The sequence below is a fragment of the Dermacentor albipictus genome, chromosome 4 (assembly GCF_038994185.2).
Source record: "Dermacentor albipictus isolate Rhodes 1998 colony chromosome 4, USDA_Dalb.pri_finalv2, whole genome shotgun sequence".
In the NCBI taxonomy this organism is placed as follows: Eukaryota; Metazoa; Arthropoda; class Arachnida; order Ixodida; family Ixodidae; genus Dermacentor; species Dermacentor albipictus.
This window is the reverse complement of record NC_091824.1, coordinates 35,520,973-35,534,124: the sequence shown is the minus strand read 5'-3', so window position 1 is coordinate 35,534,124 and position 13,152 is coordinate 35,520,973. Positions and strand designations below refer to the sequence as shown.

The 13,152-nt window shown below is 43.6% G+C and overlaps 1 protein-coding gene across 1 annotated transcript in view; it reads right to left on the bottom strand.

Annotated features, from left to right (window-relative positions):
• LOC139059622 (kinesin-like protein KIF28) overlaps window positions 1–13,152 on the bottom strand; it is a 74,068-nt gene that overhangs the window by 46,096 nt on the left and 14,820 nt on the right. Inside the window, exons 6-8 of the mRNA XM_070538043.1 lie at window positions 12,390–12,497; window positions 10,488–10,618; window positions 7,845–7,915 (exon numbers count right to left, since the gene is read on the bottom strand). Of these exons, the coding sequence (XP_070394144.1) occupies window positions 7,845–7,915; window positions 10,488–10,618; window positions 12,390–12,497 (310 nt within the window). The remainder of the gene's footprint in view (window positions 1–7,844; window positions 7,916–10,487; window positions 10,619–12,389; window positions 12,498–13,152) is intronic.

Sequence of the window (13,152 nt, the reverse complement as noted above, 5' to 3'; positions counted from 1 at the left end):
GAAAACGATGCTGGTTTGCAAATAGAATGTGGCTGCTAGCCATGTACTGCATTTTTGAGGAGATAAGACGTGTTCAAGTTGTTTGCATACAACTGGCGTAAGGGATATAGGCCTATAGTTTGTTAGCTTGTTTTGGTCGCCGGTTTTATATATTGGTATCACATGTACAAATTTCCAGTCGTCTGGAATTTCGGCGGTGCCGAGAGACTGTTGAAACAATAGTGTAAGTAGAAGAGCAGAATTGTGATTTGTCATTTTTAGTAGCTTAGTACAAACAGCATCAGGACCAGGACTAGAAAACGATAGCAAACGCTCAATAGCTTTCACAATACCGTCATTTCATAAATGGAGAACTATCAGAAAACTGTGTTCACATATCTAGGGGCATTTCGTAATTAAATACACTACAAAAGAATAAATTAAACCGATCAGCAACATCCATGGCATCCATTGCAGCACCAGACTCAGTGTCAAAACCAGGTAACTCTTTTTTAGGTGCGGGAGAAATACCCATTCAAAATTTTTTTGGATCTGTTTCTAGAAATTGCGAAATGTCCTGGTTGAAAAACTTAAATATGGCAGCCTCTATATGCAGTACACATTCTTTAGAAAACGATAAATATTCTGACTTAGCTTCAACAGATTTAGCGCTTGTTGCTTTTGGAAACAAACGTTTCTTTTTATTCAAATATCGCTTAATCTCTCGGGTAAACCGTGACTTGTCTGTTGTTTCACGGATCCATTCTTTTGGAATGTATCTCTCCCGCAGTCTTAACAACTCGTCACGAAAACGAATTCAGTTATCTTGGAACGAACAGTTTTCATACGTTTGCATGAATGACAGGTAACATTCAAAAAGCTCAGAATTGAAGCCTTCGGGATCCGCTTTAGAATATTCATAAAACATCTTTTCTTTTTGTCGCGGTTTCTTCAGTTTGTGTTTTAAAGGTGCAGTGTATGAAACGATGCCCACTGATATACTCTAGTACATCCACGGAAGCACGTTCGGGGTATGTGGCTAGAAGCCGATCAAGAATATCATTGTGCCGCATAGGTGATTTGATAAGTTGAGACAACTGAAAATATTCTAAAATGCCAACAAAATCTGCACAACCGCATGTCTAGCGCGTGTCAAGGAATTTTAAAGCAGACCATTCTATACATGGAAAGTTAAAATCACCGACCAAAATTATGGGAGAGTTATTATATTTGGATGGGACGTAGCCCAATGCAAACTGCACTTCCTCAGAAAAATCTTGTAGAAGGTCAGGTGGCCTATAGGATGCTCGAATAACCAAAGTTACAGCTGGCAAACAGCATGCAACCCAAATAGTCTCAAGAACGCTGTCAGTAGGAATGGCTTTGACCTTTATGTGCTTTTTTATAGGTATTAAAGCACCGCCTCCTTTTTTATCCACACGATCTTTATGAAAAACCGTGAATAAATTTGAAATTTGTAACTCAGAATCGTTAACTTCAGGAGTTAACCAAGTTTGCGTTCTGATTATAGCATCTGCATTGCACGCGTGAATGAGGGAAGTAAGCTGATCTCGCTTGTTAAGGATGCTATTAAAGTTGGCGGAAATTATAGAAAATGTAGGTGTCCCACTGTTCAAGGACGTATGAACCGCGCTCACCAAGAAAACCGGGGAACAACAAATACGTGCTGCGTATAAACATAAAATTGGGAGACGACGACGAACATTAAGGGCCAATTTTCAAAGAATAATATTACCCTAGACATATCAAATTTACAGTCAAGATCACGCATAAAGTTACACCTATATTCTCTAAATATGACATCTGTGACCTTCATGAGGCTCCCATGAAAATGTAAAACTCTTAGGCATTTTTATAACGCTTCTCAGCGGCTCACAAGTAAGGGTTTAACAGTTTTTTAGGCCCTATCAAACACAAACATTTTTCACGTTGCCTGGCTATTGCCCGAAAATTTATTCAAAATATAAACTTTGTGAGGTGTTCAATTCTACCACAAAATTGTGAAAACTGACATATTACCTTGTTTAGTGATTCTCACCGCATTAACAACGTCGCAGTAAAAGGTGTTTTAAGTCAATGTTTGGAGGAGGAGGAGGAGGAGGAGGAGGAGGAGGAGGAGGAGGAGGAGGAGGAAGAAGAACGCTGGTCTTGCGTTCAAATTGAATTACATGTAAGTTGGGCATCGTCACCGAGTAGTGGTAATATGAGCGTAAAACTACTAGCCGACTTAGTGGCTGGGCAGCAGAGCCCGTATAATCACAATACTTTCTAGCTCTGTGATTGTTAACAACATCAAGGCCAGCTAATTGTGATATAAGACATGTCACTAGCGAGGCCGGTTCTGCGGTTCTGAGCCTAGCGAGGCAGCTCTGCTGCTCAGCCACTTAGTGGCTGAGCAGCAGAGCCCGTATAATCACAGAGCTTTCTAGCTCTGTGATTGTTAACAACAGCAGGGCCAGCTAATTGTGATATAAGACATGTTACTAGCGTGGCCGGCTGTCCAATGGTTAAGAGCGCTTACCAGCATGTGTGATGATTAATATGTGAATGTGTGTACATGAGGCAAAACAATTTGAGTTTTAACGAAAGCGGCTAGAATGGTCGGCATTCGACGAATTCAATCCTGCTGCTGAAGAATTGTCTACCATGTTGACACTGTACGTATTTATCCGTTTCTCGCGGACTGCATTTCACACCCGAACAACAAACATAAGGTTATCTCTTGGCGCGACAGTTGCCTGCTCGATTTGGAACTTGCTCGCAGACCTATTTAGTTTACCCAGCTGACGTCATGGCCTTTGCCTCAAACTTCGACGATCATCTTAAGCGCCTTGCAACAGTACTAGAGTCCATCAAGCCATCTGGGCAGGCCTTGAAGCCGGACAAATGTCAGTTTGCTTACGAACTGCTATTCCTGCGCCACGTCATCAGCACGTCACGAGTCCCTCCTGGTCCGCAGAAAACAATGGAAATTGCCAACTTTCCGCAATCGTGTCCACAATAAATCACTGCGCAGTCTTTTTTTTTTTCGTCTGTGTGCCTACTATAGGTGCTTTGTCAAGAACTTCTCTGACATCGCGGCGCCTCTGACTTCTCATGAAATCAGACCTCGTTTAGACGGGAAACACCACAACACGAGGCACTTGAAGAACTAAAACGGCGCCTGCAGTCACCGCCAATATTCGCCCGCTTCGACGAAGACGCTTATAGCAAAATGCCTACCGACGCAAGTAGACAAATAGCGTAGGCCTCGGTGGTGTGCAAGTCCAGAGAAAACGCGAACTTAAAAGCATTATATTTATATAAAGAGAAAGATAATGTTAAATAGCCCGTCACGGGAACAAGAATTCAGGATCGCCAGCCAGCCTCTAGAGTCTGTGCAGGAGTACGCTTACCTAAGTCAATTACCCCCAGGGGACCCTGATAACAAGAAAGAAACTTAAGAGGAATAAAACTGCGTTGGAGTGCATGCGGAAGACACTTATTTATTTATTTATTTATTTATTTATTTATTTATTTATTTATTTATTTCATATTAGGATGCTTTCGAGGCCCGAAGGCATTACAGAAAGGAGTGGGTGAACATAACAAAAAAATTGTGCAAGATACAAAGGCATATTCAACGTGGCGTTTCATGAACGCTGGTTTTGAAGGTGTCAGTATCCAGGATGGCTGCAACGGTGGCGAGAAGGTGGTTCCAATCTTTGCTTGTGCTAGGGATGAATGCATCACAACATCGTTGAGTACGCGAACACGGCACACCAACTTTGAAACTGTGGTCAGAGCGAGAAGATATGTATGCCGGTTGGGTGATAAGCTGTTCTTTCAACAAAGGCTCGTGGTGGTAGATTTTATGGAATAGCGAAAGGTGGAAGCATCTATGACGGCAAGAAAGTTCTGGCAAGTTCAGTATTGTTTTCATTGAGGTAACGCTAGCATGTCGGGGGTAGTTTGATAAGATGAAACGCGTAATGAGCGTTTATGAGTCTAATGTTAGCCGGGTCCCAAATGGCGCATGCGTATTCTAGTTTGGAGCGAACTAATGTTTTGTAGAGGGTTAGTTGCAGTGACGATGGTGCGGATGAGAAGTTTTTGTGCAAATAGCCCATTGCCACATCCTGACTGGAAGCTTACCACTGTTGATGAGAAGAAAAGTTTGCAATGATTCCACACTACTGATGTTAACGTATGGGTGAGAAACTTGGAGGTTGACAAGGAAGCTACAAGTTAAGGACTGCGTAAACAGTAATGGAATGAAAAATGTTAGACTTAATGTTAGGGGGACCACAAGAGAGTGGCGAGGACCAGAAAGTAAATAGGTGTACAGGATATTCATGTTTACCATCGTAGAAAAAGAGTGCGGCTTAGCAGGCCTTGTAACGTGTAGGATAGATAACCGATGGACAACTAGCGTAAGAGAATGGGTACCAAGAGAAAGGAAGCGTAGTCGAGGATAGCAGAAAACCAGGAGGGGTGATGAAATTAACAAATTTTGCAGATGCGAGCTTGAATCAGCTAGCGGAACGCAAGGGTAATTGGAGATCGCAGGGAGATGCCTTCGTCCTGCAGTCGAAATTAAAATAGGCTGATGACGGTGATGACCTTATGATAGCGGCTCCTTGTTGGAAGTGGAAGCTAATTATTCAATAGAGGAAAACAAATGCTTTACCATAATTTGGGCGTCCACGAAAGTTGGCCCTTAGTTATATGGCAGGCAGTTCAAAGTCGAAAGCTACTAGCACGCTCTGTGTTGGCTAGCAAATTTGAAGAATCCTTAAGAACGCCTAGCACGTTGCAGCCTCCAACTGAAAGAATTTGATATCGCCATGATATACAAGTCAGGTCAAAAACATTGTGATGCCGATTGCCTTTCCCGCGCTTCTATCGAGCTGTCGCTGCAAGGGCCATGTCCACGACGCTTTCCTATGAACAATAAGTGACGATTTCGCCAAACAACAGGTAGCTGACCTGGAGCTAAGAAGCCTAGTCGACTTCTTGGAATGGAAGACCAACTTTATACCAAGTGTATTTAGGCGCGGATTGTCCTCGTTTTCGTTGCAAAACAGCGTCTTCATAGTGAAAAAAAAAATCGCGGTCGATTACAATACCGCCTTATGCAAAACTTGAGTGCAGCTCTATACGTGTTTAAATTTCTTGACATATTGACTCGCGTGGACAATCTGTCTCGTGTGGCATGTCGCAAACGGAGCGAAGCGTTGGGAAACAATTAAAACTCCGCCACAACGATAGCGGCGAGCCAAATCGACAGTCATCGAAAGTCTGATCTACTTTCACTGTAGCCTCCTCTTGCACTTTTCTCGTTCGCGCTCGCTTTTATCTCCCCGCTGCACTCCGCGTTCACTTTAATCTTTCGCTGTGCTCGCTCACTCAGTTACGCCGAGAAACGGTGCCAAAGCACGCTGACACACGACGCAGGAACGAGCGCCTAAGAGCGGAACTCTAAAGCCTCTCGCTAGTTCGCGCCGACTACCTTCTTGCTGGGCTTTCAGCATTGCGCCCACAGATTGTACACGCCCTTCATGATGACGCAATGACAGGCTATCTCGGATTTTCTCGTACGCACGCGTTGATTCAGGAGAAGTATTACTGCCAATGCCTGGACGCCGACGTCACCCACTAGTCAAGACGTGTCAAGACTGTCAGCAACGCAAGACAGTACGACAAGGCCAGTGGGATTGCTACAGCCAATCACGCCTTCTTGCCGACCTTTCAGCAGACGATAGATTTGCTGGGTCCCTTTCCGACGTCATAATCTGGAAACAAGTGGATCGTCAGGGGCACCGACTGCCATGCCAACATCACCTGGATAGCAAAAGGCCTGCTCACCCCGATCCATGACCTCTTGCTACCTGGCCCGACTGCCACAGAATCTAATGGGGATGTTCCCGAATAAGCCGTAGTGATTTTGACGTCACAGCTTTCGTCAGGCGAGCCTTGGCAATGAAAATTCTAGGCCAGGTTTTATAACGTCATGAATAGGTGTTAACAGGCATTGTGCTATTTAAGTGGAGTTGACCTTACCCGCTGAGCTGAATTGGAAGGCCTGCCCAAAGTTAGTGCGGCGGAAGTAGCGAAATTCTTCGCTGAGGACATCTTGCTGGCGACGTGTTGCGTCACAGGTCCTCTTTATGGACCAAAGGACGGTTTTACAGCTGTAGTTACTCAAACCATGCTGCAGTGTAACCGGACAAGTCACCAGCGGACTACCGTCCACCGCCGGCAGAATAATGGCCTAACGGAACGTCTGAACAAGACGCATGCCGATATCTCAGCGATATAGGTCGACATCAAGCACAAGATTTGGGATGACATCCTTCCGTGCGTAACTTTCCCTTCCAACAGGGCTGTGCAAGAAATAACACAGATCACGCCGTCCAAGCTGGTTCACGGAAGGAACCCGATGACGACTCTCGAAGTCATGCTCCTGCGCGTCACCAACGAAGAGCATCTCGTTGTCGCCGGCTATCCACAGCGCGCCGAAGAAGCACGACAACTCACGAGCCTGCGTATTAAGAACCAGCAAAAGTTGGACAGCCGACAATACAACCTTTGCCGATGATATGTGGAATACCAGCCAGGTGACCCTGTTTAGGTTTGGACCCGGATACTTCTATGACGACTTAGTGATGATAATTTGCGATATTATTTGGGACGCTGTAAGATCATTCGCTCTTTTGGCCCACTGGACTATGATGTCGCGCGCGATGGCATCACACAACCACAGCGTCACCGCTCGCGACCTGAAGTAGTCCATGTTGTGCGACTTAAGCCCTTCAACCACTGTTAACGAACTCTCGGACTTTGTTTATCTGTTTGTGTGTTATTTTTTAATAGGCCTGCTTAGTTCTTTGATCTGGTGTTTGAAGTGTCGGGAAGATGCTATTTCAGAGGCGCCATTGTTATGTGTAGTTATCATTTTATCGGAGACTGCATTTCTCCCGTTATTAACTTAGTTATCGATCAGCGCTAGACGCGCCTGCGTGATTTGGAACCTACTGGAATGTTATTGTTTATTCTATTTGTAGTGTATGTTCTCCCCGAACATTGTGTAATCAAATTATATGCGCAACAGAAAATTGCAGTACTTTCTGGAAGGCGCACGGGCACCAGCGATTACTTTGGAACCTTTCACAATCTACGTATAAAAGCCGGCACGCTTCACTCACAGAAGTCAGACTTTCGACAATAGCCGACTCTGCTCGTCACTATCGTTGTGCATGACTGTTCGTCATATTTTTTTGTGGGTAAAAGTTCACCTAATAATTCTTACTTCCGTGATTCAAAATTTTTGCCACTGTGTATCTTCACTGTCACTGCAACGTGACAATATGTACATACGTTATGCTACCCATTCTAGAGAAATCAGTGGTTCTTGTTTCAGTCCTAGAATGTGTTCGTAATATGGGTACCATCTTAGGCCGAATACACAAAGCGTTTAGTTCTTAAACAGTATTTGCCATTCATAGCATGCCTTCAGTAATTATGTCACTAGCACGACGACTGGCCGGAATCTGCCATTGTGAGCAGCTTGATCGCCGATTATAATTGGATGGTCTTGCTGTCGAAGCGATAACATTGTTCACGAATGTTCCGGTACAGCATATGCCTCATCTGGGGCCATGGCAACATGATAAGAACGATAGTTCCACGAAATTACCGCCAACATTGGCATAAGATCAAATGCTCTACGAATATCTGCGTATATGTTTGAGAGTTTCGTTAATATTATCTGCTTAAAGGAGAGCAAGCGGAAGTCGTCCAGCAAGCTACTGGCCACCCACATAAGTTAACTGCTGCAAACAAAGTTTCTAAGCCATGCTCACCATGATTGTTTTGCTGTTCCCACCCAGCGCCGTCATAAGCAAACGAGTGAGCGTAGATTCTCTGTAAGGCACTGCAAAAGCAACATCCGCAAACAGATCAGTTAAACACATGTAATCACGCGCAATTTGTTGTAAGCATATTAAACTTGTAATAGCGTAGAACACTATTAACTACCAGACAAAGTGTTACCGTGACATCATGAATACTCCAAGTTAGGCAATCTGGTGTGATGACACAGCGCATGAACTACAGTGCATTTAGAAGTTAAGATCTACAAAACCGGATTAGTCTTTGAGAACCGTTCCTATAAGATAATATAGCGTCTTGGTTGTTTCGCTAATTTTCACTAGTCCTTATGGGCAAGCAGGAAAGAATTAGGCGATAATATTGAAGACAAGGACAGTCTGTAGAGTAAAGTGTAAATGCTCAGAGACGTAAAAAAAAGGTTTGAAGCACCTTAATTAGGTGCCAATATAGCGTCTTAGCAGAGTTATTAAGGGCATGCTCACTAAACTAAACAAGGTGGTTGGCGCAGGTAAACTCTTAAACTTCAGGATATCGGTTTACGATGGAAAGGACCGGTTATGTTATCATGTGATTAGAAAATTTTCACGAACCTACGGCGCTATAACGTAAAACAATTCCAAACTTTTCTAGTCCAATTCTGCAATCAGCCCTCCGTGATTGGTCAAAAACTTATTTGGACCACCCCCACTTCACCTGTCTGTCACGCGACGTCACGAAAACCCCGATAGCTCCCCATTTGATATTACGTGTACGCACTGATTATGCATAATTTGACCGAACAAAAGAAAAATAGTTATTTCTGATTCAACGCTTTTCAGCATAACCCTTTGGCTTTTTGTCAAAAGTTTTCGGGCGACACCCAGTTCACCTGCCTGTCACGCTACGTCACAAAGCCGCAAAACTCACAGCGTCAAAATGACGTATACGCGTTAAAGATACAATAATATGCCGAACAAAACTGAATTTTCTTCTGAATAGCCGCAGGCTGCCCCATTGCGAAAGTAATAGAACATGGCTGCCACCGATCGCTCAGGCACTGGCTAGTCGCATCTGCGGGAGAGCATCGTTTTATTTGCGTATAATAAAACTTTTTGCGTGGTCATGTAACGTTTTCGAACACTTTTGGCACGTTTAGGACCTCATTCTGCCAACTCTTCTTGGCTGAGGACCCGTTCTAGCGTCATATCGTTTGATTGGTCTGTTCAGACAACCCTGCTGGTGACCGCCCGATGCTTGCGTTGGTGGTTACGCGAATGTGGTGTCAGGAGATTGGAATAAAAACATATCGGAATAGTTTTACGTTATAGGGCCCCTAATATGTTACTTCACGCAATTCTGCGCAAGACATCAAGCAATATATGGCGGTGATGATGGAAGTTCCATGAGAAAATCTGCCCAGGAGTCAGTCATAGCATTCCTTAATAGCCCAAATGAGGACTGGTCCTGGGCAGATGGGATGCAAAAAAAGGAGCTAGCGAAAAGAAAGTGTGCTTCATGTTTAGTTATTTAAGCAAATGAATAAAAACTGCAATGAGATTGATTCTCATGACTTTCAGGAAACCCGCCTTGGTTGCTTAGTGGCTATGGTGTTGGACTGCTAAGCACGATGTCGCGGGATCAAATTCCGGCCATGGGAGCCGCATCTCAATGGTGGCGAAATGCATAAACACCGTGGTACTTAGATTTAATGGTTGGTTAACGAACCCCAGGTGCTCCAAATTGCCGGAGTCCCCCACTACGGCATGCCTTAATCAGATCGCGGTTTTGGCACGTCAAAACGCACAATTTAATTTATTTAGTTTTACCTCTTATTAAACCTAGTTTGGCAAAGTTTATATTTTTGCGAAAGCGTCAAATGACCCAACAAGGGGACAAGCTGGCGGCCTCTGCAGCAGCGAAACTTCCCATTAGCTGCGAGGCCACGTCACAAGCTCGCCTCACGCGCTCGTGACGCTTGGTCGCGCCTGCTGGCACGGGCCTCTACGGAGCAAAGCGGGCTAAAGAAAACACCTGCTGCCGCGGTAGTGCGTGAGGGAAGAGGACATCCCGGAGATGCCACGTCACCCTCGCTCTCGCAAGTCTGTTTTAGCGGCGGGTCCCTCATCCACGCAGGTTCCCACCTAAGCTCTAACTGCGCTTTAGTAAAGCCAAACGAGAACACGCCAAGAGTCTCACCGCACTCGCTTGCCCGTGAGGAGTTCATAACACAAAGGACCGCTCAGCGACGTTTAACTAATACATTAACGCTTTCGCATTCACAACCCATAAGAAATGCTTTGGTGTCCTCGAATTTGCACATGCTGGCCAATTGGTTGCTGTTTTCATGAGCTAGCAGTACTCGTTCTGTTGATTGAAATCGCCACATAGAGCCAGTACTTAAGAAAAAATGACTGTTCATTAGTGTCACATTTCGATTAGGAACAATTTGACAATTTCTAGAGCACGCTGTTGAAACATATATACTAAGGCTACTATGTGAACATGTAGTAGAGTTTGAAGTTGGTGGTTAAATGAACAAAAGAATATGTCTCGATATATTTACAGAATAACGAATATTTTGTCATATCAACTACACACACTGTTTGGTCGTAGCAAAGCGAGATCAGATCACACACCTTTGAGGTTTGTTCCCTTTGCTTTCTCGGCGAGAGCGCGGATGCAGTTTCCCAAGCAGGAGAGTGATTGGTTGATTGTGATGCCCTCGCGGAGGCGGTCACCAGACGTTTGTGCTGCGGACTGGCGCTCACTAAAATCAAAGATAGCGCTCTCGTTGGAGCCCTCTCACAACTACAGACCACTGAGATATGTGCAGTATCTCCATTGGGAGCGGTAATATAACTCCTTAGTTGCCAATAACAATTTAATGACTGAGGAGGGCTATATTTATTAACATTTCCTTTCAAACGGGGCGGAAAGAAAATGTAATCTAGCCTGCTGGTAATGACAGTATGAGCCCTCTAGTGCTCAGCACGAGTTAACTGGTAATACACTATTCACAAATTTATTTACCTATTCAAGGAATACCCGGTATCATCATTCATACCTAAAGATAACCTGCATATTGAACCAGATTTTTTTTCAATTGAAGTTTATCACTTATCACAGCAATTGAAGGGTTAAGCAACTTTCGCATACGCTCTACGTGCCTTAAGCATCAGCCCTTCGATTTACATTATTCACTAGTGTGCGTATTTTTCAAACAGTCAGCATGCAAGAGTACCTAGATATGCGAGAGTTTGTTCATCTTGCTAACAGAGCTGATTCGCGTAAAACAAGCCTAATATGACACGACCTACATTGTCTGACGATTCGTTTGATTGGATTATATTTATTATGACTCATAGTGAGTGGCTGATGCTGGCGACTGCAAATACCTGGCACCGTGTCAGCCTATGACGAAGGACAGAAAGAATTAAAAAAAGAACATTATTAGTAAGGAATCCGCAATGTCTTTCTGTCGTCACCAGTGGTTTGCTTGCGCTACACTCGACATGTTACCATAGCGACTAGCTCGTCAGCCTTTTCTCTTGAACTTACTTGAATCAACCCCAATTTAGTTTCGAAAAGGAGCATAATAACTACGGGCAAGGTCAAGAAGGAAGGAATGTGTCCTTTCTTCTTCGCCTTGTCGCATGTTCCACGCACCTTTTCCAAAATGAATCAATAAAAACTCGCAGAGTTTCCTCCCATTCCAAATTTTATGCGCTTGCGTAGTTTATTCTAATACTGCGTCTATATCTTGTTCGCTTTATCAGCGGTGTCCGTATAAGGCCTATGAGACTAAATGTCTGCACGAATAACTGTGGTGTTTATATGCCTCCTGGTAAGGTTTTATAGGGGATGGATTTCTCGTATTTGTTCTATTGTTAACAATGTGCTTGATGCAGCTCGCTTTCAAGGAGTGGTGAATGTCGCAGTCAAGCAAATGAAAGGCTGCATACATTTTCGCATTATCTCTACTAAATTTGAGCGCAATCAATAATTTATATACCAAAAGCTTATGTGTTCGCTACAGCATCTTGTTTAAGTGGTCCATATTAAGCGAGTGTCACTACATACTCCTCTAAATATAGGAAATTATTGCATGCTGACTAAAGCAAAGTGCTCTATAAGAGCTTGAGCCAAACATGAAGTATAAATACTGTGTATATTAAATGCGATAAACTCGACCAATGTCAAAAGGCACAAGCTGAAGATGATTCTTCAGCATGAGCAAATGCTGTCAATTATCGCCAGCCTGTCAAGAAAAACAAACGAATTGTCCTTTAGGATACCATGTTGAATTACATTATTATACTCGGGTCTGCCGAGCAATAACTTGAAATAGAGAAGTTTGCGCTACGTACGTCCACGTCCTGTGCATCACTTAAATCGTCAGTGGAACACTAAGCGCAATATAATCATGAAAGAAAACCAGGTTTCTTGCATTTAATTAGATGTTCTATACGTATGATTCCATTCTCACAGTTTTAAATTACCTACCAAAATGTAGTAAGAAAGTGATGAAGATCACTTGCCTTCCTGCTAGATCTACAAGATGAACTACGGAGGTCTTTGTGGTTTCTGGACCAGGAGGCCTTTTTGTCCTTTGGATGAGCATCAAAGTTACTAGCGTATGAGCGCGGCTGGGAGCGAAAGAATAGAAAGACAAGAGAACATGAGCAACAATTTTGCATGCGCCTCCCGTGACCAAGGACAAAGTATTCTGGTAATTGTCTATGTCTTACAATGCCCAGGATGGAAACATTGCATTCGCAAATACCTAGGGTGAATTGGGAACAATTCCGAAACCACCATCATATGACGTTTATATATATATATTTTTGCATTGCTCACTTGCCCGGTTTATTTGAAGGCGGTTAGATATTGCTGTCAGGCAAACTAGGCAAACCCGTTTTTTTATATTCACGCTACAGAAACACTCATAAACGCACGCAAAAGAGGAACGCGAAATCATTTTGTACTGATTAGGTCTTCATTCAAAGCTCTACAGTCATCAAAATAAACGCAAATACGTAATCTTTACGGGAGCAAATAGGTGCCAAAATACCCTATCCTGAATTTTGAACAGCAATGCTACTAAAATGCCTTATTCAAATCACACGCACTGGCGCAATCAATGTTTTGGTAAGTCGCCGTCGTAATGAACAGACCATCGTCGTTGCACCATCATCTCGTTGTTTATGTCAAACTCATATTCGTGTAACATAAACAATTCCTGGCCTTACGTTCAGTTACACGATTCTTGTTGCCCCATGTGGTAACACTTCGAGCTCAAAC